The sequence below is a fragment of the Trachypithecus francoisi genome, unplaced genomic scaffold, assembly GCF_009764315.1.
Source record: "Trachypithecus francoisi isolate TF-2019V2 unplaced genomic scaffold, Tfra_2.0 Lachesis_group6, whole genome shotgun sequence".
Lineage (NCBI taxonomy): Eukaryota > Metazoa > Chordata > Mammalia > Primates > Cercopithecidae > Trachypithecus > Trachypithecus francoisi.
Window position 1 is genome coordinate 18,639,108 of NW_022681471.1, and position 19,136 is coordinate 18,658,243.

Consider the following 19,136-nt stretch of genomic DNA (forward strand, 5'->3'; position numbering starts at 1 on the left):
CTCGCCAGCTCTGTGCCCTGGTTTGCTGGCCGCCTTTGAAGGTTCTGCGGTTAGTGTGTGATCTTCAGTCGCTGCTGGCGCTGAGCAAACAGGAAGCGGGCACATCCTGCGAGGCGGCCAGGGACGCAGCCGCTGCGCAGGCCCGGAAGATTCTGCGACCTGCTTCCTCCCTCACAGCTCTGACTCCAGGTGCCCCAGGCCACTACAGTGGTGTCCCCAATCCCAGAACCCTCTGGGGCTGCCCTGCTGCCCCTGGTCACGCAGAGCCCCAAAGGCCCGATGGGTTCCCTACACAGCTGCCAGGCTACTGCATATACCAAAAAGCGTTAACCACTTACCATGCTTGCTGGTGCCCCTGGGCCGCCTGGGAGGGACTTTCAGGGTGGAAAACACAGGCCAGTGGGAGGAGATCTGGGGTGTGGAATCTTTTCATGAGTCTGCCTGACAGGCTGAGTAGGCCAAAGAATGTATGGTTACAGCTTAGGGAAGAAAGATCTTATCTTCCGTGAGCTCACCCTGAAGGTTGGATGGTCAGAGGGCATAAAGCAGAATCGGGGAGGAAGTCACAAGAACATCTTGGGAGCAGGGGTGGACCAGCCCAGGATTTCACAAGTACCACAGACTCGAAAGCCTTAAAAATGTGCATACCTTTGACCCCAGCAATTTCTCTTCTGGGTATTTCCCCCAAAGAAAAAACTATGGATGTGAATATTTATCGTAAGTATGTTCAATGAATAATTTAAAAATCTAAGCCAACCCAAGTTCATCAGCAGGGGCTTGGTGAAATAAGCATGGCACATCCACACAATGGGATGTTCCACAGCCGTTATAAATCATGTCGTTGAAGAATATATCATAGCATGAGACAATCTTGATACTGTGTTCAGCTGGGCGCAGTGGCTCACGCCTGTAATCCCAGCACTTCGGGAGGATGAGGCAAAGAGGTCACTTGAGACCAGGAGTTTGAGGCCAGCCTGGGCAACATGGTGAAACCCCGTCTCTACAAAGAATACAAAAAGTAGCCAGGGTGGTGCGCACCTATAGTCCCAGATACTTGGGAGGCAGAGGCACGAGAATCGCTTGAACGCGGGAGGCAGAGGTTGCAGTGAGCCGAGATCACACCACTGCACTCCAGCCTGGGAGACAGAGTGAGAGACCCCATCTCGAAAAAAAAAAAAAGATACTGTGCTTAGTGTGAAAAGCAGACACCAATAGTGTGAATTATGACCCTTTTAATTAAAAAAAATTTAAGTAGCTTTATTGAGGTATAAATGGAGCTAAATAAACTGCACACATTTGAAGTATACAATTTGATATGTTTTGACATGTGTATCCCCCCATGAAATCATCACCACAATCAAGATAGTAAACATAGTCATCACTCCTAAAAGCTTCCTGTTACCCTGTGTGATCTCTCCCTTTCCTTCTCTCCCCTCTCCTTCTCCCCAAATCAATTATCTGTTTTCTGAGCAGTATGATTTTTGTAAAAAGAAAAAAAATGTGTATAGACAGAGTAGATAGATGCTTAAAACAGTACAGAGAACAATGATGGGAAATTCTGAAATTTTTTTGTTTATGTGTTTGTGAAATTGTATCACAAATACAAATTGCTTTTGTAATAGCAAAAAGTTATTGAAGTTATTAAAATCTGCCACAGATAGCCCACAACGTGAATATACTGCATAAGTGTTTGATAAATGCCTGTTGAATAGGATACTTGCTAGAGGCGTGGAGTTGGCTGCAAGTGCTTTTCAGCTGTGGCGGTGATAAATATACTCACGCTGGCTGAGGGTATTGACTGGAGGGGTGACTGCTCTAGTGATGATGGCTTTAGGTGTGCTGATGGCTGTAGGAGTGATGGCTGCAGGGCTGATGACTACACGGATGTGATGATTGTTGTAAGAGCAATGACTGTAGGGACGATGGTTATAGGGGTGAGAGGATCACGGGTGTGGTTGGTTATAATGTCCGGAAGGGTGACAGCTGTAAGGATGATGGCTGGAAGGGTGATAGCAGCAATGGTAATGACTGTAGAGGTGATGGCTGAGGGATGTCAACTGTAGAGGTGATTACCATAGTGACTATGGCTATAGGTATGCTGATGGCAGCAGGGATGACTGCAGGCCTGATGGCTGTACGGGTGATGGCTGTATGGTGATGGCTATTGATAGGAATGATGGTAGCAGTGGTGATGGTCACAGGGGTGATGGTAGTGGTAGTGATGGCAGTGACGACCTTGCAGATGCGAGTTGACCGGGAGCATTGATCCAACAGGCAGATGGTCCAACTTCTGGTTTCTGGATTCTGGTCAGTGAGATAAAGGGCTTGGGTACGCCATATAATGTCGAGTTGATTGTCCACCTCTGGGAAGATGGAGCAGAAGGACTGATGATGATTGACATGAGACAATAAGGTAGGGACTTTCTCTGACTGTTCAACCCAAGAGCCGTCTGCATCAGAATCTCTGGAGACTGAAGCTTGGACTTCCTTCCTCCCTAGGGGCCGGCAGGGGCTGCGATTGCTGTAAGAGTAGGTCACGTGTCAGGGCTTCCTGTATGCTGCTGCCGCCGGGTGTCCATGGCCCGCACCCCCAAGCTGCCACTGCAGCAGTCAGAGTGGCAGCTGAAGGCTCGGTTCATGCCGTGTCCCCAGGCAGTACTGGCAAGGCTGAGCAAGAGGCCTCTGCATCTTGACACCTAGGAGAGCAGGGACGGAGTCTCCCAGGGTGGAGGACCATGCTGCGCCGCAAGCCCTCCAATGCCAGTGAGAAGGAGCCCACTCAGAAGAAAAAGGTGAGGAGCATTTTGGGAACTCACATCTTCCTTTGCTCTGCTTTCTCGACCCATCCCCTACAAGACTCTTGGAAGTGGGAAGAGCCAAAGGCCATATGTTGAGTCTGTAGGTGAGGGCCACTCACCTAGAGGGCAACGGGACAGGGACCCAAAGGTTACAAGAGTAACAGAAGTACAGAAGAGATGTTTAATTCTGGAGCAAAAGAGTTACAGAATAGATCCTTAGAAGTCTAGAGTCATGCAATTCAACCCTAGAAGGATCGGAAAAAAGATCTAAAATTATGGGCCAGAATCTTAGACTAGAATTGGAGAATGACAAAATACAATGCTCAAGCTGAACCCTAAGCCTGTACTTAATTCTCTCCCTTCTACGCTGGTCCTGCTACCACTTCTGCCCCGGCCACGGCCTCTCAGGAGCCATCTCACTCAAAGGGCCCCGCTGGGCTGCCCAGCTTGGAGCCATGATGCTTACAGGACCGCTACCCCCTCCTCCACTTTGGCCATGGCCCAGACCCTGCCCACTTGGCTCAGCTCTGTGGTAGCTCCCAGGCCCCACCAGAGATGGAGCCAACCTGGAGATGGGGCCTGAGGCCATTCCGGTCTTGGGGGAAAAGGCGTCCGGAAGTGCAGTGGAATGCAGGGGGCATACAGGTTCTTCCTGGGTGGGGAATGAGAAATGAAGTTGAGGTGGTGAGTAGGAGTGAAGGCTGAGGAGGGGGGATTTTAAAGGCCAGGAGGAAAAACAGCTGTCATGGATGGCTGAGGTGTTCATCCTCCTGGGACAGAGACTGGACTGGAAGATTCCTTGAAGACTGCCAGATCTAGGATTTTGTGGCTGAATTTGAAGATTTCCAGATTTCTTTGTTTGGGTTTGAGGATTTCTAGACCTAATTCTTTAATTCGATTGAAGAATTCTCCCAGTCAGCAAGTATATCCTACACATCCAGTGGGATGCTAGGACAGTCCCAAAGCAGGCCTGAACTAGGTCCAAGAGGCCCAGGCTATCCCCCGCCAGTGTTCCCTGGAGCTCAGCCCAGGTGCTCTATGGTGGATCCCCTTGGTCAGGGGAGCAGCGCAGAGATGGAGGCCAAGGCAGCTGAAAGACTGAGACTCAGGGCACTGGGGTGTGCATCCTGCCCCAGCTCTCAGGTCCTGGGGTGGCTGCCACTTCCGGCTGTATTCTCCCCACCCCAGCTGCTTCTCTAAGGTTGCAGTGGTGGTGGGTGGGGGAGGGGGGAGGTTCATGAATCTTCACACGGGCTCTGTCATCCCTGTCCAAACCCTGCACAGCACTAGGCCCAGCAGGCCTGCCATTGGTTGCCACTCCTAAGCGAGCAGGGTCACTTCCCCTTGCTCTCTGACTGGTGGGGGTGGGAAACAGAGACTGCTCTATAGACACTGCTAGGCCTCAAACCACACCACAGGGGCGGTGAGCTGGAGGAAAGTGTGAGAAAGAGCTTACACTTTGACACTGGGACCCTGTGCCACATCAGGGGGACGTACCTAGGGGCACACAAAGCCAGAAGTCCCCTTTTTCTTTCCCAGCTTCAATTACCCAGATTCTGTGTTCAGCAGGCAGGTGGGTCCCTGGGATTTCCCCAGGTCTCTCCCAGGAGAAGCAAGGCCCATGGGGCTCTCTGAGGCCCATGTCCTTTAAGGTGTCCTTTTGAGGAGGGTAGTCCAGGCAAACCCCACCTCAAACTCTGCCAGAGCTGGTGCCAGCCTCCAGAGCTGGAATGAGCTTGCCTCCACACACTCTGCTAGCCCCAGACTGTGGAAATGCCCCCCAAAAACCCAAGCTTCCAGAAGGTACAGAGCATCTTCCCCAGGCCCAGAGGCAGTGGGCTGGCTCCATCACTGCTAGTCCCTTCCTCTCAGAGCCTGAGATGATGTGGTGGAGAGGAAAGCACAAAGGCAAGAGAGGCCTCTCTCTCCTGCCCCTGCTTCTCCTCTTGGGGCTGCCAATGGAGAACGTGCCAGACAGGGGCAAGAAAGCTGAGCTGGAATCCTACCAGGACCTTGGACAGCTCATTGACTTTCTTTGGGCCTCAGTTTCCTCGCCTCTGAAAAGGGGGATAACTCCTAATCTGCCCCCCTCAAGAGGCTGTACAGATCACCCAAAAGAATAGATGTGAGAGTACCCTGTCGCATGTGTGCACGTGCACACAAGGGGGTGCCTGCCGTAGGCATGGGTGGGGATAGGGAGACACTGCGAAGAAGAATGAGCCATGCCCCCAGTGCTGGCACAGATAACAGAAGACTTAATAGTACCAAGAGCCACCACAGAGTGAGGGCTCATCGGATGCCAGGTATGGTGCTGTGCATCTCTAAGTTTGTTCACTCCCCACGACAACCTGGTGAGGTAGGGGCAGATATTGTCATTATCCCTATTTGACACCTGAGGCTCACAGAGGTGAAGCAACTTGATGAAGGTCACATAGCTGGAAGCTGCCGAGCAGGGATCCAAGCCAAGATTTGTCTGACTCCAGAGTCTTGACCCCTTCTTTCTCCACTCTCTTGTCCCCCTGTTGATCTCAAAGGCGCTGGAAGAGTCTGATGAGCATAAAAGATTCAACCTATCAGCAGGAGAGCTCCGTGGGGCAGACCCAGATAGTTGTGGAATGAGTGACCTTCCAGCCAGCAGAGCAGAGGAGGGTGCGGGCCCTCTAGAAGGGTAGGGCTAGGACATGGCGCCTCCCATGGATCATGAAGGATTGGAGAGGCCCCAGGGTTGGGAGACAGACCTCTTAGCTGCCCTTTGGAGACTTTCACTTCCTTCAAGTTTTTGCTCTGCGAGCCCTTTGATCTGATTTCACCCAAAGGCCAATGTTGGGGTATAGGCAGTGGAGAGGGATTTTTCCTGGACTTGCTTCCCGTAAGGATGTTCCTACTCTATGACATCCCCACTTTCTCCCTTCCTACAGCACACCTCTAGTATAACCCCCCCCACCACCACCACCCCGCCAGCATGCACTTTGTATTTTCAGTGGCTCCTCACTGCCCACAGGATACATGCCCTTGGCCTGGCTGGCAAGAGCCTTCCACAGCCTTTTCTACTCCACCACCCACCATCCCATCACCATACTCTCAACGTCTCAAACTTTCATTCTTGTTCAAACCCTTCCGAGCTCCACCTGGAGAAATCCTGCCTCCCCTGCATGGCCCAGCTCAAATGCACCTCCTCTACGAAGCCCCACCTGAGCCCTTCCCCATCTGCACTCCCACCTGCTTTCCTTGGAGCTCTGTTCAAAAACCACCTGCATGCCATCACCACTATACTCAATCCACTGCTAACTTCTACACTGGTGGGGCGGAGCAACAGCATGACCTCTGAGGTAGCACGAGCATAGCAACATACTTGGGCTTCCAGAGTCACAGACTTGGGTTTGGATGCTTGCTCTTCCTGAGACCAGCTGCGCCACCCTGCCTAGGGCACTTCATTTCGCATCTTGGTCTCCTCTGCTTTGAGGTGTGAATATGATGCAGAGCTGCAATGAGGCTGGAGTGAGCTGGCACACATGAAGTGCTTGGCAGGATGCCGGGCATGCGGGAGCTGTTTAGCCCCTCATTGCTGGATTCTCACACACACAGAGGCGGGGCCTAGAGCTCACAGGGTGCTCAGTATATGCCTGGTACCCTGAAAGAGCAGAGGGAGTGGCTCAGAAGACCACTGGGGAAAGCCACGTTTGCTCAGGAAGTGAGGGAAGAGGATGCTGGCTGGGGCGGTGTGGATCTCTGAGAGATTGATCAGGGCATGGTTTCTGCATGGATGCTGCCTTTTAAGCTGGAAATGAAAAATCTTTCTATAGAACTATAATATCCATACAGAGAAGTGGATAAATCATAATTGCTCCACCGAATGAGTTTCTGTAATGTGAACATCCCCATGTAGACAGCAGTTAGATCAAGAAACAACACTTTCAGAAGTCTGGAAGCTTCCCTCATTCCCCTGCCAGTTACTACATGCCCCCTGTCCCCCAGGGCAACTGCTATCCTGACTTCCAACAGCACAGGTGAGCTCTGCCAGGCTTTGAACTTACGGGGGAACCATATCACGTATAAATACTCTTTGGTGGCCAGGCCCTTTACTCAACCATATGTTTGTGACACTCATCCATACTGTTGGGAACCTTTCTATCTCCGTCCTGGGTACTATTCTTTTGTGTGACTCTGCCACATTAATTTATCCATTCTACAGATGATGGGCATTTGCGGTTTTCCACTTACATTGGAATGGGGAGAAACTACAGCTGACAGAGAGAAGGGCAGAGTATTCCGGTGGGGAAATGCCCAGGGTAAGAGGCTGGAGGTAGGTTGTAGGAAAGAGTAAGCATAAACCGACATTCCACAAGGGACTGCTGTGTCAGACAATGTTCCAAGCACTGTATGCGTACTCGCTTATTTCATCCTCACAATGGTCAGATGAGGTCAGTGCTTTTGTCTTCATTCCACCAATGAGGAAACAGAAACCTAGAGAAGTTAAGAAACATACCCAGTTTACACAGTCAGTGGCAGAACCAAGATGGGAACACTTGCCCTGATGTGAAGTGGGCTTCAGAGAGGTTCGATAACTTGCTGGAGGTCACACATCCCAGAGTTGAACTTCTGAGAAAGCTTCCCTCATGCCCCTGCCAGTCACTACATGCCCCCTTTCTCCCACAGTAATCACTATCCTGACTTACAACAGCATAGGTGAGTTCTGCCAGGCTTTGAACTATAATTATACAGGGGGAATCGTATGGTGTATATATACTCTTTGGTGGCCCTACATTTCAAATGTGTTGTATATTACATTTGAAATATACTAAATAGATATTGTTGAGTATACTCAACAGTATATATTTCAATATATATTTGAAACATACTAATATATATTTCAAATGTAATATGCAATACAATACATATATACTCAACAATATATATTTCAAATGTAATATATAATACAACACATATATATACACAATATATATTTCAAATGTAATATATAATACAACACATATATAGACTCAACAATATATATTAAATATATATTTCAAATGTAATATACAATACAATACATATATACTCAATAATACATATTTCAAATGTAATATACAATACAACACATATATACTCAACAATATATTTAGTATATTTCAAATGTAATATGCATTTGAAATGCAGCTCTTTCCAAGAGGCCCACACCTTCCCCTGAGCCATGAAGTGAAAGGGGGCCAACAGTATATGGTACCACCTCCTCCGTCAGGCATGACTCCCAGGAAGTCCTCACTCCAAGGGAAGCCAGCAGAAAAGCCAGCCAGGCTCAAGAATTTCAACTCAACCCTGAGTGGGGGTCACCTCTCCCTGAAAGGCGGTCAAGATATTTGGGGCTGTCCCTGAGGTTGGAGGTAGGCTTGGCAAAATGCCACCCTGGCGGGCCCTGAAACTCTATCACCCAAAGACATGTGTTCGTCCTTTCCATCTCCCTGGGCTGAGAGTGTTCAACTGGGCCCAAGACCCAGCACCATCTCTATAGTCCTTTGTGATTATCTCCTCCCACTTTGGACTAAAACTGAGACAGAGGGACCCTCGCACTAGGGCCTGGGAGCCAAAGGCTTCTCCTCCCAGCCCCCAGACTGCAGATTAATGACAGGAAAAGGCCTTGGGAAAGAGCAGCAATTAGAGGGCAGGCAGGCGGTGAGTTTACTCTTCCCCAACAAAGCCAACTTCCGGCCCCATGCCTGCCCTCCTACTTGCTTTCCAGCCTCACCAGTCCCTAGGGTTTTGGGGCGACTCTTAGCCTCCTGGTCTGCAGATCAGGCTGAGGGTTGGTGGAGAGAAGGCCACAATAGGCTCCATCGGCCTATAAATAGCAGCCTAGCCTGCCCTCCTTGGGCCCAGGCCAGCCCGATGCCCACCCTCTCTCCGTTCCCTCTTTTCCATACTAAGGGAGAGGAGTTATCCTGGCAGCTGCATCCTAGCCATACAAGAGGAGGAAATAAATGGAAGGTGGAGGAGAGAAGGGAAAGAAAGAGAGAAAAAGAGGAAAGAATAGTGGGAGGGGACAACCAAGAAAGGAAGATGGAGGAGATGCAGGTGAACCAGAGTGGTCACCCTGTGGTCATGCTTCCCCCCCACACCCACCTATGGCCCCCTTTTCAGCTCCCCAGGGCAACACAGAAGAGGCTTTCTGACTGAGGCTGCAGGCACCCCACCCATCAGGCCCCAGTCGTGCTAGCGTCTGCTTGGCCTGACCACTGACCTAGTTTCTCATCAACTACCTCGCTGTGACTTTTAGGAATGTGTGACCCCTGACCCCCATTGCTGACTTGGCTTTGGTCAAGACCCATCAAGAGTGCTAAGCTGCCACACTGCAGTCCCCAGGAGTTGGGGCCAATTATTTGTGCGTGTGTTGGTGGGGGCAGGTGATATTGCCCCTGCCCTGGGAGTTTGTCACTGGACACACACAACCCCTTTAGTAGGAAAGAGGATGTGAAACCTTCAACATTGTGTGGGTTTGGGGCTTCAGTTCCTCAAGCCCTTATCTCGGGTGTCTGCAGTCTATCCCACTCTATCTGTCTGGCCATCTGTGAACCCTGGTTCCTGTATCTTCTGGGCTCGACTGTTTATCTTGATATAGGCTCAGCCTTAACTTCTTGTGTCGAGGGCCTGTCCCCCTTGCCTGCCTTGCCCTGGTTTCTGGCTGCTACCTTGCATGTGCTCGCATATATATTTAAAAAAGCTCAGCCGGGTGCAGTGGCTCACACCTGCAATCCCAGCACTTTGGAAGGCCGAGGCAGGCAGATCACCTGAGGTCAGGAGTTCAAGACCAGCCTGTGCAACATGGTGAAACCCCGTCTCTACTAAAAATAAAAATAAATAAAAATAAATTAGCTGGGCATGGTGGCTCATGCCTGTAATCCCAGCTACTTGGGAGGCTGAGGCAGGAGAATTGCTTGAATCCAGGAGGCAGAGGTTGCAGTGAGCCAAGATTGTACAACTGCATTCCAGCCTGGGCAACAGAGTGAGATTCTGTCAAAAAAAAAAAAACAAAAAAAAAAAAAACAAAAAAAAAAAACACCTCATATCCTGAAAACCATCTCATCAACACAAACCACAAACAATAATAGGTCATACCTAAAAGTCCAAACACTGGCAAACGTCACGGTTGCCAGCTCATCACATTAGTGGCTAAGATTAAAAGCTGAGAATAAGAGAAAATGGTGCCTTCTACCAAATTAGCCCCAATCACGTATGTCCTAAATCTGTGGGCCCCTTCTGTGAGTAAGCCTCTACTGTGGTTTTCCAGAAAGTGTCATGCCAGGTCTTGCTGGCTTCTAGTCGGATTGTCTTGCTCTTATTGGGACACAAATTCATCAGGCTAGAGATACCAGTGTGTTTGTTCCTATCACTGTGACTGGGGACCTGGTTCAGAACACACCCAGGACATGGAGGCCAGAGCCACGGGTTTTGGGAGGGATTTGCTCAGTTACACACCAGGCGATGTGCTTGTGGATGCTGAGGTATGTCTCTAGTAGTAGATACACGTTTACTCTGACTCATGTAGTCTTTAACTCCAGGATTCTGGGGACCAAACTTGAGGAATTGGTGGAATTTCAGGCTAAGTCTGAGGCCCGATTGAGGTGTGAAGCTCTTGAGGTCAGGAGCTTGGTCTGTGGCCAGGGCTGGAGTGAAGAATGGGATGAAACCAGGTAGCCCCAAGAACATCAAGGTGCTTCACCCATTAGCCTGGGGCTCTCGGGGCAATGTGGCTCTGCCAGCTCTGGGCTGTGGGTATTGCGTGATGGGGGGAGGCGAGTATGTGGGCCATCAGGCAGCCATTTAGTCCACTGATTGCAACACCCATGCTTTTTCCAGCTCTCCCTTCAGCGCTCCAGCAGCTTCAAGGATTTTGCCAAATCCAAACCCAGCTCCCCCGTGGTGAGCGAGAAGGAGTTTAATCTGGATGATAACGTGAGTTTCAGGCGTCCTTGGGGGACCTGTATGCAGGCCCTCGGTGGGGGAGTGGGGGTGGGAGGGAGGAGGGTGAAGAGGAGATAGAATTGTTGGGGCAAAGCCCCCTTTAACACAGAGGGTCCACCTCTCCCTACACCAAGCACTCCCCGGCATTCCTTTCAATTACAAATTAAATAGCAAACTATTTATAATTTATATGGCTAAGGACATGGCTGGGGCTAAGAGGGGAGGGGATGGAGGTCTCTCAGTTCCACCCCCTCCAGCTTCTGCTGTGACCCCAAGGCCTCTTGTGCCTCAAGTCCCGGACCCAGGCAGGCCACCAGGGTCCCTGGATCACCTCTTTTGTTGTCACAGATTCCAGAAGATGACTCAGGTGTCCCCATCCCAGAGGATGCTGGGAAGAGTGGCAAAAAGCTGGGAAAGAAGTGGAGGGCAGTGATTTCCCGAACCATGAACAGGAAGATGGGCAAGATGATGGTGAAGGCCCTGTCAGAAGAGATGGTGAGGCCTGGGGACGCAGGGGAGGGGGTGTCCAGGGGGTCTGGGGACCGCTCTGGCAGAATGTGAGCATGACCACCTCAATAGCCACTTACTCAGGCCCGAAGGCCCTATTTGATGCAAGAAGGAAGGTCACATGGGAGAGGAAACTCACTCGTAGCCACAGACAGGCAGCCAGGCACCGTCTTGAGGGTGCAGGAGGCTGGCGGGGGAAGGGGTGGAGTTTGAGAAGGATGAAAGTCTGGGCAACAGGGCTGGGCATGGTGGCTCATGCCTATAATCCCAGCACTTTGGGAGGCTGAGGCTGATCACTTGAGGACAGGAGTTCGAGACCAACCTGGCCAACATGGCAAAACCTCATCTCTACTAAAAATACAAAAATTAGACAGGCATGGTGGCACATGTCTGTAATTCCAGCTACTCGGAGACTGAGGCAGGAGAATCGCTTAAACCCAGGAGGCAGAGGTTACAGTAAGCCGAGATCAGGTCACTGCATTCCAGCCTGGGCAAAAAAGCAAGACTCTGTCTCAAAAGAAAAAAAAAAAAAAAGAAAGAAAGAGAAAGAGAAAAAAAGAAAAGTCTGGGCAAGGGATGTTTCTTGAGGAGGCGGGCCTGGGACAGCGGCAGCTTGACGAAAGATGAGATGGCCTGAGGCAATCCATCCACCTCAAAGCTTTGCTTTGGAACTAGCCCCTGGGGTTGGGAAGGCCTATTTTCTCTCATAGAATCCCTATAAGAGAAAACAGATTGGGCGCGGTGGCTCACACCTGTAATCTCAGCACTTGGGAGGCCAAGGCAGGTGGATCACCTAAGGTCAGGAGTTCGAGACCAGCCTGGCCAAAATGGCAAAACCCCGTCTCTACTAAAAATACCAAAAAAAAAAAAAAAAAAAAATTAGCCAGGTGTGGTGGTGGGTGCCTGCAATCCCAGATACTTGGGAGGCTAAGGCAGGAGAATTGCTTGAACCCGGGAGGCAGAGGTTTCAGTAAGCCAAGATCATGCCATTGCACTCCAGTCTGGGTGACAATAGCAAAACTCCATCTCAAAAAAAAGAGAGAAAAAGAGAAGGTTGGCTTCAGCCCAGGGAGGAAAGTTGGCACAGCTGTGGGGCAGGCATGACCCAAGTAGCTTAAATCACACAGTGGGTCTGGGGTGCCATGGCTCTAAAAGGAGCCACTGAGGCAGTAGTGTGCTGGAGTGGCTCATACTGGCTTATACCAGCTAACGAGAGCAGTTGGTGAAACTGTCAAAAATTTTGCAAGCCAGTAGTTAAACACAACCATTATTAAAAATCAAATTAAAGAAACTTACAATTCGGTAAATTATATTTTTTTAAAAGGTACACTGGGCGTTGTGGTGTACACCTATAATCCCAGCTACTCGGGAGGACGAGGCAAGATGATTGCTTGAGCCCAGTGAGAGTCCAGCCTGGGCAACATAGCGAGACTCTGTCTCTAAATAAATAAATAAATAAATAAACAAACAAATAAATAAATAGTGTTGTAAAAAAGAACAAAGGTAATACAGTAAGTCTTCAAAACTTATCACTTCCTAATTCTTGTACTACCTTTTACTCTTATCAGTGCTGCTGAGGTTACTTGCATCCATAGCATCTTCATGGTGGAAATAGCCTCGCCCTCATTTCAGACAACACATCCAGTGATGTCAAAATGGTAGCTTGACATTGGCCATGGCAGGGAGTGTTTACAAACAGGAATTGGAAACTCATCGGGGCCAGCTGTTAAACAGTTATCACCTCACTAAGGTGTGGTGAGGTGGGGGGAGCTCTGGAGTTTGGCCGACTTAGTTGTGGGTTCCCTTGGGACTTGAACCTGAATTCCCTTGGCCTGAGTTTACAAATGAGGAGTAAGTAACCCTTGGGCCTTACTCCTCATTTGCAAACTCAGACCAACAATACCACTTACCTTCAAGTGTCACTGTAAGGATTCAATGAAATGGCAAGCAGGCCTGGTACACAGAAGCACAGGCAAAAGTAGTTTCCTCTCCAGCGCCATTGTCTGCCCAGTTGTGTGGTAGCAATGGCTGAGTCCAGGTTGTGCTGCTGTGGTCTTTTCTGTACGTACATCGCCACTTGAGGCTGACAAAAGCACATCCACATGGTGCCCTGGTCGAACCTGTTTCTGCGAGGTAGCCAGGGTAAGGGCTGTCACTCTCATTTTTACAAAAGGGGAGACTAGGAGTCAGAGAGTGCCATTCAGTCTGTAAGTGGCAGAGCTGGGGTTTGAGCCAACCCCCAGCTCTTCACCAAGCCCAGCCCCATTTCCTCAGCTTCATGCGCACCCCAGCAAGGCTCCTTAAAGCTTCCCGCCTACCCTCCCTGCAGGGAGACACTCTGGAGGAGGGCTCTGCCTCCCCGACATCTCCAGACTACAGCCTGGACAGCCCAGGCCCTGAGAAGATGGCGCTGGCCTTTTCTGAGCAAGAGGAGCGTGAACTTCCGGTGCTCAGCCGCCAGGCATCAACAGGTGAGTAGGGGATGCGGGGGACACCTGCCGAATCTGGAGGAAAGGACTGGGTTACAGCCGTGCTGGTGGCACTCTGTCTGGGAAGGGGGTAAGAGAAATGAATGCTTACTCTTTGCCTGCTGGGAACATTCTCAGCCCTCTTCACATTAAATCTTCTCAACAACCTCATGGGGCCAGTACTGTTATCCTTGCTTTACTGATGTGGAAACGGAGTCTTAGGGAGGTTAAGTGACTTGCCCAAGGTGACCCAGTCTTGAACTCAGATGTACCGTAGAGGAACTTCCACTTGCTATCCCCAGGCCCTGAAGAGGCCCACGGGCAGAGGAAGACTCTCAGTCACCCTCTTGGACCAGCCTGTCCCCACCCTTCCAAGGGGAGCTAGAGGCTACAGCTCTCTGGGCCTCTGATGCCCCAGGCCGGGGTGGGCGTATGAGGTCTCCAGCTGTGAAGAGTCAGCCTCTTGACCCTAGACCATAGTTGCTGGGCTCAGGGCATCACTTGGCATCTTCTAGAAGTCCATAGGGCAGGACAAGAGGTGCCAGCAGGGAACTCCTCCAGGCAGGGGCTTTGGGTTCTGTAGCCCCATTCAGCACTGCCTTTCTTGCCCCTCAGGTCCACTCCAAGTTTCCTGCTTTTTCTGGCTCCACAGACACTTCCCTGTCCCCCACTGAAAATCATTCAAAATGCCCACTATTCTGTCCTTCCCAGGGAGAAGGAGCCCAACTGAGTTTCTATGTGACATTGTAACTAAACATTGAGTTATTAAGCAAAGAAAGTCAAATATGAATGCAGGGGGTAGCTTCCTAGGTGCAGGGAGCATTGGAGTGGGAGGCAGGAAACATGGAGTCTAATGGACTCAGTGCTGCCAATTATAAAATGAGAAGCCTTGAGCAGTTCACTTGGTCTGTGTGACCTCAGATTTCCTCGTCTGTTCATTGGGGTGTTGGCCCAGTTGGTCTCTAGAGGCTCTCCTAATTTGCCCATTCTGTGGTCAGTGAGCCATTTCTCCTCCTGTTGCCAATTCTTTTCATGTCCAAGGGCCCAGAGGTGAAGCCATGCTCCTGGTGGGTAGCCAAGGGGGTGGCTCAGAATCCCTTCTGCAGTATAAAGCTTGCCAGAGCCCAGCTGCCTTCCCAGTGTATACCTTTGGGATTTCTAGGCAGACCCCCTGGAAGGCACCTGCTAGGCACTGTCTCAGCTGTCCTAGGACAAAGGTGAGCCTCCTCCCTGCCCCATCTCCTGCAGGCAGTGAGCTCTGCAGCCCCAGCCCAGGTTCTGGCAGCTTCGGGGAGGAACCACCTGCCCCCCAGTACACAGGGCCCTTCTGTGGCCGAGCACGAGTCCACACCGACTTCACTCCCAGCCCCTATGACCACGACTCGCTGAAGCTGCAGGTAAGGTCAGCATCCGGGCTTCTCTGGAGCCTGGCAGGCTGCGCCCAAAAAGGAAGCTGGACTGAACCAGGCTATGAGAGTGTCAGTGGAGGCCAAGGCCCCCCATCTCCTCTCTCCCTTGCTCCCTTCTCCTCTCCTCTCCCCCAACAGAAAGGAGATGTGATCCAGATCATTGAAAAGCCACCTGTGGGCACGTGGCTGGGCCTACTCAATGGCAAGGTGGGCTCTTTCAAATTCATCTATGTGGATGTGCTGCCGAGGAGGCCGTGGGGCATGCCCGACCCAGCCGCCGACAGAGCAAGGGCAAGAGGCCCAAGCCTAAGACCCTGCATGAGCTGCTGGAGCGCATCGGCCTGGAGGTTTGAGCTTGGACCTCACTAGTATCTAGTATCAGGGAGACACAATTGGCCCAGGGATGGGGACCAGGAAATGACAGTTATGCGTAGTTGGGGAGGATCTAGGCAGGGGTGGCTGGTAAGCAGCTGTGCCGGTGGCCTGCCTCTGCCCACAGGAGCACACGTCCACCCTCCTGCTCAATGGCTACCAGACACTAGAGGACTTCAAAGAGCTGCGAGAAACACACCTCAATGAGCTGAACATCATGGACCCGCAGCACCGGGCCAAGCTGCTCACGGCCGCCGAGCTGCTGCTGGACTATGACAGTGAGTGGCTTTAGGAGCGGCCTGGCGAGGGTGTGTGCCCACCGGCATTCCAGGGAGGGGAGGCTTGCCCTGGCCCTGCCCTCTGTCCACGCTCTGCCCTCGGACCGCTCTGCAGTGGAAAGGTACTTTCCACTTGAATTAGGATTTCAGGGAAAGCGTACGGGACAAAGGAGTTGTAGGGATGATTGGGCCCAACCCACTTTGGATCAAAGGGGACCCTTAAGGCCAAAGAAGGCAAAGCCTTACTTGAGGCCTCAAAGCTGAGTAATAACAGAGCCAGGATTCAAGCCCACTGCCTGGCTCCAGCTTAGTGCTAAAGAAGTGTGAGCTCCTGGACTGCGAAGCTGGCCTGGAAACAACTCCTACCGGCTTCTAAGCTGGAAGCAGTGAGGAGATGGGCAGGGTGGTGGCAGATGCCCAGAGGGAGAGACCGCCTATGGTGCATTTCCCAAGGTCCCTCCCCCCACCCGCGTATTCTGTCTCCCTCTCTCGTCCCTGGCAGCTGGCAGCGAGGAGGCAGAAGAGGGCGCCGAGAGCAGCCAGGAGCCAGTGGCACACACAGTGTCGGAACCCAAGGTGGACATCCCGCGCGACTCAGGCTGCTTTGAGGGCTCGGAGAGCGGGCGCGATGAGGCAGAGCTGGCAGGCACTGAGGAGCAGCTGCAGGGCCTCTCCCTGGCCGGGGCACCTTGAGATGGTGGTGGCAATAGCCCAAGGCTGGGCCCCAGCTGCAAAGGCTGCAGGAGTGGGCTCAGCCTCCCGTGGTGGCCCAGGCCCTGAGGACTGGCACTGAGCCTGGCCCTGCTTCCCCAGGGACACTTAGACAGAGGCCAGGCCAGGGTCCTACAGGTTCCAGGCTCAGCTGGAGTGGTTGGGGAGTCGCCCAAGGGCACATCCCACCTGCCTGAGCCCCACCCTCCACCAGCGACTGACAGCGCAGTCCCTCTTGGCACCAACTGCTCCCCTGCCATAGCCATGGCCACAGCAAGCGGGGCACTGGGAGACCCTGCCCATGTCCCTCACCACCAAGGCCTCCAAATCCTCCTCACCCCCACACCACCTACCCCTGTCGCACTGCTCCTGAAAAGGGGACCAAGTCAATGTTTCAGGTCAGTCTAAAAACCCTAGGGAAGCTGGCCATTTAGAAGAACCCAAACTGACCATGGGTAAATCCAGTTCCCCTAAATAAGGCCTGAAGAAATCCACAAGTACCATTCCCACTTTCCTTCTCCTTAGCTTTCTTAAGCGTTTTGGCCACTAAATCCTATGAGACTTGAACCAAGTGGCTTCCTCCTTCTAGGCTTAGAACTGGTTGGGGTTAGAATGGATGATCACCGAAGGCCTTGTCTGCTCTGACATTCTGTGACATTAAATGTCTATTCTCCTGTTACCTGTGGCCTGGGACACCAGTGGGGTTTATCAAGGGGACCAGAGGGGCCTCAGGCTTTCAGATGAAATGGCTCCTCCTACCCACCCACTTTATTCCTCCCCATGTAACTCAGGACAAGCTGCAACTTCCCCCAGCTTAACACAATGCCCATACCTCATACGATATGCGCCCTCCCCTTCCATTCCTGGCCCCCTCAAACGAGACTTCTCACAGGGCTGATTGCAGATGGTCAAACCTGGCTTCCAAGGACAGAATTGCCTCTCAGAAGCCAGTTGCAAATCTGGGTCCAGAGTTGGCCACTTGTGTGGGTTCTCACAAGCAAAGAGAGCACTAAACTTGACACTGGGGGTCCACCACTCCAACTTTGCTTTCTGAAGGTTTTGGTGTACACTGAGGCCCAGAAGGAAAGGAGAGTATCTGTGAGTGGGGGCCTCCCTTGACCCTGGTACCAAGTCTGTGCCCTGAATCCCCAGAGTAGCCCTTCCCTGGTGCCCAACTGGCCTGGGGACAAACAGCGTCCACTACATCCAGGACTGCCGGCTAAGTGGACACACTTCTTGACCTCCTACCAGGAACTTTGGTAAAAGCTAGCTTTGGGGAAGGGGTTGGGTGTAAATATGAGAGGGTGGAGGGAGACCAGCTGTTAGCAATAAACATGGGTAGAACTAAATTACTGTCTCCAGTTATCTTTTCTATGGAGAGAGGGTTGTGGGGAGGGCCAGACCGTTCTCCTTCAAGGCTGGACTCAACAAAGTGTCCCTAACTGTCTCTTCAGGTCCATCTTTCTCTTCCCTTAAATGTTCAGTGTCCTTGACTCTGCTGACCTAAAGCTCCAGTCTGAAGCCCTAGCTGGCTCTGCCCTTCCCTCTAACCAGCTCTCCTCAGAACAAGGCTCAGGTTCCCATGGCCACAGGCTTTGCTGGGGTCCAAGAGGTGCAGGGGGAATAACTATTTCCCTCATCCAATAACTGTTCATTTTAACTGGACCCTTCAAGACCTTCACCCCTGTGAAGAAGGGCCTGCACTAAGGAGCTGTCCAGAGTCTAAGAGGGGGAGATTTGGGGTCAGCATAGCCTTTCCTCTGAAGCCACCTTTTCCTGGCCCCCACCCTGTTCCCACTAAAGCAGTACCATCTCCTGGGAGGTGGGATGGAGATGAAGACCCCTAGCTTCCTTTCTGTTTCTGCCAGAATTAACTGCCTTGAGCATTGGGAAGGGGGTACTGGAGGGAGAGCTGCCACCAGAGTGAGGACAAGGCCACTTGACTTCCAGGCCTTGTTCTCAGCTGCATTCATCCCACTGTCCTTAGTGACTCGGGGTGCCAGGAAACTGCAAGCATGATCCTCACCAAAGATACAAGAGCCCTAACAGCCTCAAAGCCCCAAGGGTACTGAATAATTGCAGTCATGTAGGGAGCACCTCCACTTGTGCCAGAGCACTTTACATATAGCATCTCATGTAATCCTCACAGTGTCCCCCTGAGGTGGGTGCCCTCATCAGCCCAGTTTACAGAGGAGGAAACTGAGGGTTGGAGAGGTTAAAGAAGTTGACTAGAAAGTAACAGAGCAGGAGTCTGCCTGCTGCAGAGCCCATGTTCTTAACTCCTATGCTACAATGCTTCTCCAAAGCCTCATCCAACAAGAATTCAAAAGTCCTGGGCACTTTGGAGGGCAAGCTGACCCTCTGACCCAGCCATTTCCCTTCTAGAATTTAAACAGCCACGTAAGTGCAGAAACAGCCACACAAGTGCTCAAATACCTATGGACAAAGATATTCACAACAGCTGTCGGTAATAGGAAAAAACTGAAAACAACGCAAATGGGAAATTGAATGCTTTATGTTTTGTTCATATACCACGCACCCATGACACATGATGTTGTAGAAAAATATTTAATAACATGAGGAAAATCTCTGTGCTTTTTTATTCTTTGATTCTATTTATTTATTTTTCTAGAGACA

The 19,136-nt window shown here is 51.3% G+C and overlaps 1 protein-coding gene across 1 annotated transcript; it reads left to right on the forward strand.

The window, feature by feature from the left end:
- Window positions 1–2,536: 2,536 nt before the first annotated feature.
- Window positions 2,537–17,848, forward strand: SASH3 (SAM and SH3 domain containing 3). The gene is given in 9 exon segments (XM_033201719.1): window positions 2,537–2,792; window positions 10,650–10,745; window positions 11,103–11,249; window positions 13,591–13,732; window positions 14,978–15,126; window positions 15,277–15,382; window positions 15,385–15,485; window positions 15,638–15,788; window positions 16,291–17,848. Coding segments are annotated over 9 exon segments (1,140 nt in total). The 5' UTR covers window positions 2,537–2,735; the 3' UTR covers window positions 16,482–17,848.
- Window positions 17,849–19,136: the final 1,288 nt, after the last annotated feature.